We start from the raw sequence: 7,150 nt of genomic DNA, 5'->3' as shown, positions 1-7,150 counted from the left end.
GACTATCTATCGTGTTGTGGACGTTTTTGAATTTGGAATTCTGTCGATTCGACTGTGCATTCGATTTTTTTTTTCTTTTTCTTTTTCGTTTTTTCTCGTTCGTCGCGTAAAAAGCCTACATATGCCATTCTTTATGCGCACCCTGATGACGTGCAGAAAGGTGCACAACGAATATAACTGTGTCTGTATGTGTGTCTATTGCTGCGCTCTCAGGAGGGTGAGGACGACCAGCGAGTCGCTGATAAAAGTACCCGTGTTCGTTTTGAAAACGTACAACTATTGTCTGTGGTCATTCAAATTCAGAGACTACAAGTATAAGAAGTGAAGCGGTGTGACGCACTTGCCGAGAAATCTATTTTGATGCGATAAGCTAAGCTAAAACAAAGATCGTCGCTGTTTGAACACGCATTAAGTACGATCAAGCGTACCATTGTGTTTATGATCTGTGGTAACGGGCGGGAAAATTCCGAGCGTTTCGAACGAGATTCGAATTTGAACGGCGTTCGAATTCCGAACGCGAATCCCGCTTGGTCTGAATGACGATTGGTCGGAATTGCCCGCCGTTATCTAGAAAAAAAAGTATCGACAATAACATAAATACACATAAACACCAATAACAGGGTGTATTTAAATAATAATCGCATAATCAGATACAGATAAAATATAAAGATTGCACAGATAATAGCGGATTAAAAATGAATCTATCAGTTATACACTACCCGTATCCGGCTTATTATAGTTTACCGCCATATTACACTACAGTCATGTTTCATGACCCAAGCGAATATCTTTCGTATTATAAATATTATGACGGTGAGTTTTTTTTCGTGTATTAAATTCTATATTGTCTATCATTTGAATGTTTCTCATTCGTGTCTTATTGTCCATCGTATAAATATTTTTTCAATATAAGGCGTTTTTTTTTAAATGAAAATATAATGGCGGCAGTTTTCAAAATGGCGGACGCGTGAAAAGTCAAATTGACAGAACAGTAACTATTAATTTACTATTATATAACGCATCAAACAGTTTCGGATTTTAAAGGTTCTTAAATAAAAAAAATAAAAAAGTAAATAAAATGTAGGGTAATTTATTACTTGCTTTAATCACGCAAAGTCGCGGTTAAAAGTCAGTCTTACATAATTATTCATTCGTCATCAAGATGAAGATATCATGGTACTAGAGTTTGATGTTTGATGATGGATTTGTATTTTTATAACATTACAGATGTTAGATAGAAGTTTCATTGTTAGGGAAATTTGCTCGCTAATGTCTGAGAGAGAAGGACTGTGTTTAGAGAGAGACGACGGATACACGGAATTTTGCATATGCACACTTTAGATGTATCTAGCTTAGATATTAAAATGGCGCTACGCAGGCGTTGTGGGGTGTCCGGGATAAACCTATCCAATGTCCTTACTCAGGTCTATTCTGCTACAAAATTTCATCCGAATCGGTTCAGCGGTTTAGGCGTGAAGAAGGGACAGACGGAGTTACTTTCGCGTTCATAATGTTAGAAGGTACATCGAAATGCCATAAATATTTAATAGTACTGAAATTGATGAAACTTTCACAAACTCATAAATGATTGTAAATTATTGATTAATTCACTTTCTCTAGACGTAATCACTAATAATTGTAATTACTATGCTAGGCTTCCGCCCGCGGCTTCGTCTGCCTAATCTAGTTCGATTATCCCATGGAAAATAAATGTTTCACCGCGGTTAAAAGCAGCCCATGTCACTCTCTGGCCTCCTGACTATCTCCAGACGCAAATACCACGTCGTGAAATCGCTCCGTAGCGTCGTAAAACGCGTCGCTTTTTTAATTTAATATTAATAACTAGCTGCGCCCCGCGGTTTCACCCGCGTAAGTCCGTATCCCGTTGGAATATCAGGATAAAAAATTGCCTGTGTGTTATTCCAGTTGTCCAGCTGTCTACGTGTCAAATTTTATTGCAATCGGTTCTTTAGGTTTTGCGTGAAAGAGTAACATACATACACATGCACATACATCCATCCTCACAAACTTTCGCATTTTTAATATTAGTAGGATAGGATTAGGCTAATCTATATATATAAAATTCTCGTGTCACAGTTTTCGTTGCCATACTCCTCCGAAACGGCTTGACCGATTCCTCTGAAATTTGGTAAGCATATTGGGTAGGTCTGAGAATCGGCCAACATCTATTTTTCATACCCCTAAACGATAAGAGTAAGGCAGAACAGCGTTTGCCGGGTCAGCTAGTTGTAATATAAATTAACAAAAATTAACGCAGCCATAGGAAGATCTTTGGAAAAGGCCATATATAGACTAACAGAGTTGGCAGAGGGGCTGGCGGCGCTTGCTGGTAAACGACCAGTATCGTCAAGGGACAGGCTTAAACCCCTGCAAATAGATTGCTAACTTAAAATTTATGAGGATAAGGAAAGGAGAACGAAGGCTAAAAGAACTTTATCCTGGTTATCCACTCATCGCACGAAATAGCATTCGCGTTCTAAACACTTACGCTGACCGTCTCTGGGGGTGTGGTACCTTCACCGAGCCGGCTCGATTCGTGCCGAAGCGTGCTCGGCTCACGTTCAACAATGATTATATATTGTTACGAAATTATACGCTATCTATAAATTAATCCTTATCAGTGTTCTTTTTTTGTTTTGTCATCACGTTATCTGGACAATTCTGCGTGATATTTATTTTTATTGTTTCGCCTAGTCGAGCGCCGTGACTTCGCTCGTGTTAATAGCGATAATTAATGTTTATGTGCATTTCTTTCACTTTCTCTCTCTCTCTCTCTTCTATTGCACGTAACGCGGGCTCGCTCAACACACATTGTGCCGCCTGACCACGTTATCTGCTGTCAAGCGTTACAGAAACACTATTAACTAAATATGATGAACTATCATCACCACAAGCTTCATTACCACCACCGTCTCAATCATCACCGTCATCACCGTCGTCTCCTCCACTATCATCATCACCAGCTGCATCATAGTTCGTTTGCCCATTGCTGGACACTGACACATCCTAAGCCACCCCACATATCCAATGATTGAAATATCCAGTTCCACCTGCATCGACCAGCGAACCATCGCCAAGTGGAGTACTTCCTAGAAGTCGATATTACTGTCAACGCTATCTTTACAATCGTATTTATAAATGATTTATCGTATTGCCTCAAGTTTTCGCATGTCATGACCGTAAGAAAAAATTATCTTAATGGAATTAAGATAAGCGTTTAAATGTTGTATGTACATGATCGTTTATTTTATTGTATTGTCGTTTACGTAATGCTTAGTGCGCGCCTATTGTAAATAAATGCACGCACGTTGACACGCTAGCGGTGCGCCTTGGCTTCGCCCACGGTACACGTTTAGTTTATAGAATTCGGGGATCACGCGTATATCCGACGGTGAAATAATCCTACTATATCCTACTAATATTATAAATGCGAAAGTTTGTAAGGATGTGTATGTGTTTGTTGCTCTTTCACGCAAAAACTACTCAACCGATTGCAATGATATTTGGTGCGTAGACAGTTGGACAAGTGGAATAACATATAGGCAACTTTTTATCCCGTTATTCCTACGGGATACGGACTTACGCGGGTGCAACCGCGGGGCGCAGCTAGTATATCCTAAGACCCAAAGCCCAATATCACCAAATGTGCCCTGAAGTGAGCCAATGCGTCATAATATGACCAAAACTGACCTATAAGTGACCGCAAAGTCTATAGAACAAGCAGTCCACGCGGCCATGACGCGCCATAATCGAAAACCCTGATTGTGATCATTCAGATAGCGTAAGAATTTTGAACGCTCACTGTAATGTATTGTCTGTCTGATCATTTGCACGTTTCCGTGCGCCCCGGTGCCGAGTGGGATTCGGGACTTCCAAATATGGGCGGTGAGCATTTCTTCTATTCGCGTGTATTTTACAATTGCATATAACCCTGATAGAATTGAGAGAGAATGGACAGGAGATGCACCTGGCATTGAGTTGGGGGCAGATGTGAAAAGAAGAAAGGAAAGGGAAAGATGTCGCTAAGTCTTCTTCTGTTGGGCTTGTGATAGTCGTAGTAAAGCACTAGGTAAAGGGAGTAAAGGGGTAATCTTGAGGAATTCGCGTCAAAAATGAAAATTTAACTAAACATACCGTTTTTTTTTTTCCAATTTCTCATATCGGTCATGATCGGATTAATCATAAATATTTGTAAAATTATCCATTCTAGAAACAGTTTTATCATTCGGCGGCACACGAACATCGCCACCTGATGATAAGTTCGCGTTTGAGTTACATATCCAGTTTGTGCAAGATGACTCGGCGATACTGCTATCAAATTGAGAATTCTGTCACATACGGTGGAACACATTAATTCACTGATAAGCGACTTGTACTTGTGACAAGGACGGAAGGCGTTTTCTGTAATTACGGAAGGAAAGAGACGGAGATAGTTTATTTTGGCGCAGATAAGGATGGAGCAACATTACACAATATAAATTTAAAGTATAAGACTAATGTGATAACTATTAGACGTATGATGATTTTGATAAGAGTATACGGAAACGGCTGGGAGAAAAAAACCTTAGCTAAGAAAATGATGCACCTTGATTTAGCAATAAAACATATAGTGAAGTCCCGTGTCCCTCTACTGGGATATGGGGCAGATGTTATACATCTGTTTCACTGATCTTTATGGACAAATAGGTGATCAGTCTTCTGTGTCCTGTCAGAGCGAGAAATTTTGCGAGTCCCCACCAGGAATCGAATCCAACCCCTCGGTTCTACGCTCACATATTAACCACTGTACCAAGGAGGCGTTAGCAATAAAACATTATATCTGTATATAACACGAACGTTTTCGCAGCGAACGCAATAGTTTCTGTTGGTATTAGAGAGATGATACCTTTTTACATGTAAAAGCGGGCAACTGAGCTGGTGGTTCGCCTGATGGTAAGCGATCACCACCGCCCGTGAACATTTAAAAAGATAGTGCCCCTATGTGCTGCCCAGTTTTAGTGACAGATGTGGAAAGGATGGACGACTGGAAAGATGGAATGGACTGGGAAGCGTGAGGAAGGAAGGAAACCTTCATATAAAGCAAGGTGGCTGCCCAATCTATCAACTCACAGCCCGAACTACTAGACAGATCGGGTTGAAATTTGGCATGCAAGTAGCTACTATAATGCAGTCATCAGCTAATAAATGATTTTGATATATCCCAACTCCAATGGCATGAAACTTTGTACCATGAAAACTTATTTCGGCCGATTGTGAAGCTACAGACAACTGGTGTAATAGAAACTACAGCCTTTTAGACTATAGTGGATGTTATATAGCCTAGGCTTTGTCGATAAATTGAGTATCCGTCTCAAAAATAATATTTCATTTCCAATGAGTCCATCGTGAGACTCACAAGGGCGATGCCAGGCCAGCCATAACTTACGTATTATAATTCTAAGGGTAGTTCTTCGGAGGGTTCTCGGTTCGATTGTATTGTAGTTGTGTTTGATAGCTCATAACCTTTCACTGGTTCAACCGATTTTGATGATTCTCTTTTTATTTGAGAGCTGGTGCCTCCCATGAGGCACAAATTAGATCTGGTCTAATTCAGGGAAGGCTAATAAGCAATCCTACTTCCTACTATCTTACAAATATTATAAATGCGAAAGTTGGTAAGGATGTGTGTGTGTGTTTGTTGCTCTTTCACGCAAAAACTCCTGAACCGATTACAATTCAATTTGGTACGAGGACAGCTGGACAACTGGAATAACATATGGGCAACTTTTTATCCCGATATTCTTACTGGATATGGACTTACGCGAGTGAAACCGCGGGCGCAGCTAGTATAATTATATTTTCCACGTGCGTATGGATACAATTTTATTACGTGTTTTAATGATTTATGACCAATAATATATATTCTCTCGACATTTCCAGCGAGCGTTGAACTTTTGATCTCTTTGTATGCTCTTAAGACTCTTAATGAGAGTTTCTCATGCGCATATGCTCGGTTGCATAGCATGCATTTGTTACATATCATCAAATGAGTCACATGAAAACGCTTTATGCATATTATACGCATTTCGTTGTACTCTCGCATATGCTAAACCTGTTGTCATTTTTCAGGCATGTACACCATGCGCATGCTAGATGGCGCATCGGCGCACGTGCCGCAGAACCACCCGCATATGCCGATCACAACTGGTGAGTAAATTATTATCAGATTTTGACGCGATTTTATTAGCTTCACCTGTATGTTTGTATTTAACAGGCTCCTTTAGATTTTGACCCACTTTAAACGGATATATTTTAGTGATTTATTGTGTTTGTTTGTTTTTTAGTAAATTAAAGGGTATTTTAATATTTTATTTTGATATACTCACGAGTTCTTAATTGTATTGTTTTTACTCACCGACGCTTAGTTATTTCGTTCTTTTTTAGGGGTTGCCTGGTAGAGATCGCTTCCTAGCGATAAGGCCGGCTTTTGCTTATCTTTTTTTTTGAATTTCTTAAGATTTTTTGTGATCTATTTTTCCCTTTTTTTTCCTTTTCAGCCGAGCGGGACTCGGCATCCGACAGTGCCGTATCGTCTATGGGCTCTGAGCGTGTGCCCTCCCTGTCGGACGGTGAATGGTGCGACGGCAGCGATTCGGCGCAGGAGTATCATAGGTGAGTTGGGACGGACATAACAATTGAAGAAAAAAAGTGTTCACATGAAAGCGAAAGAGTAGAAGAAATTCGATTACTGTGGCAGGAACACGGGTGGCCGAGAGGCTAGGCGTTGCTATGGTTTGGCAAAACGACGCGGGTTCGAATCCCGCCTAATGACCATATTTTGTCTAGTCTTTAAAAAAGTTCTCATTTATTAATTCTCATTTCAATGCTATAAAACTATTTCATTTTTCTTTTTTGGCAAATTCGTGTGATGCGCTTCGGATGGGATGGGGTTGTAGGAGTAGTTGCGTACTGGATGTTAAATTTATGAAATTAGATGATAAGTGAGGTCCCGTGTCCCCAAGTGGGATATGGGGCAGATGATAAACATCTGTTTCATAGTTCTTTATGGAGAAGTAAGTGATCAGCCTTCTGTGTCCTGTCGGACAGAGAGTTTTTTTGGTGAGTCCTCCCTGGGAATCGAACCTAGGAC

At 40.2% G+C, this 7,150-nt stretch overlaps 1 protein-coding gene across 1 annotated transcript in view; it reads left to right on the top strand.

The window, feature by feature from the left end:
• The window catches only part of LOC119838478 (segmentation protein cap'n'collar-like), an 87,849-nt gene that overhangs the window by 72,587 nt on the left and 8,112 nt on the right, over positions 1 to 7,150 (top strand). Inside the window, exons 11-13 of the mRNA XM_038364425.1 lie at positions 6,130 to 6,207; positions 6,558 to 6,672; positions 7,072 to 7,079. Of these exons, the coding sequence (XP_038220353.1) occupies positions 6,130 to 6,207; positions 6,558 to 6,672; positions 7,072 to 7,079 (201 nt within the window). The remainder of the gene's footprint in view (positions 1 to 6,129; positions 6,208 to 6,557; positions 6,673 to 7,071; positions 7,080 to 7,150) is intronic.

This window comes from Zerene cesonia, unplaced genomic scaffold, assembly GCF_012273895.1.
Source record: "Zerene cesonia ecotype Mississippi unplaced genomic scaffold, Zerene_cesonia_1.1 Zces_u003, whole genome shotgun sequence".
NCBI classification, from domain to species: Eukaryota; Metazoa; Arthropoda; class Insecta; order Lepidoptera; family Pieridae; genus Zerene; species Zerene cesonia.
Note: the sequence above shows the minus strand (reverse complement) of the source record. Positions and strands in the feature narration are given on the sequence as shown.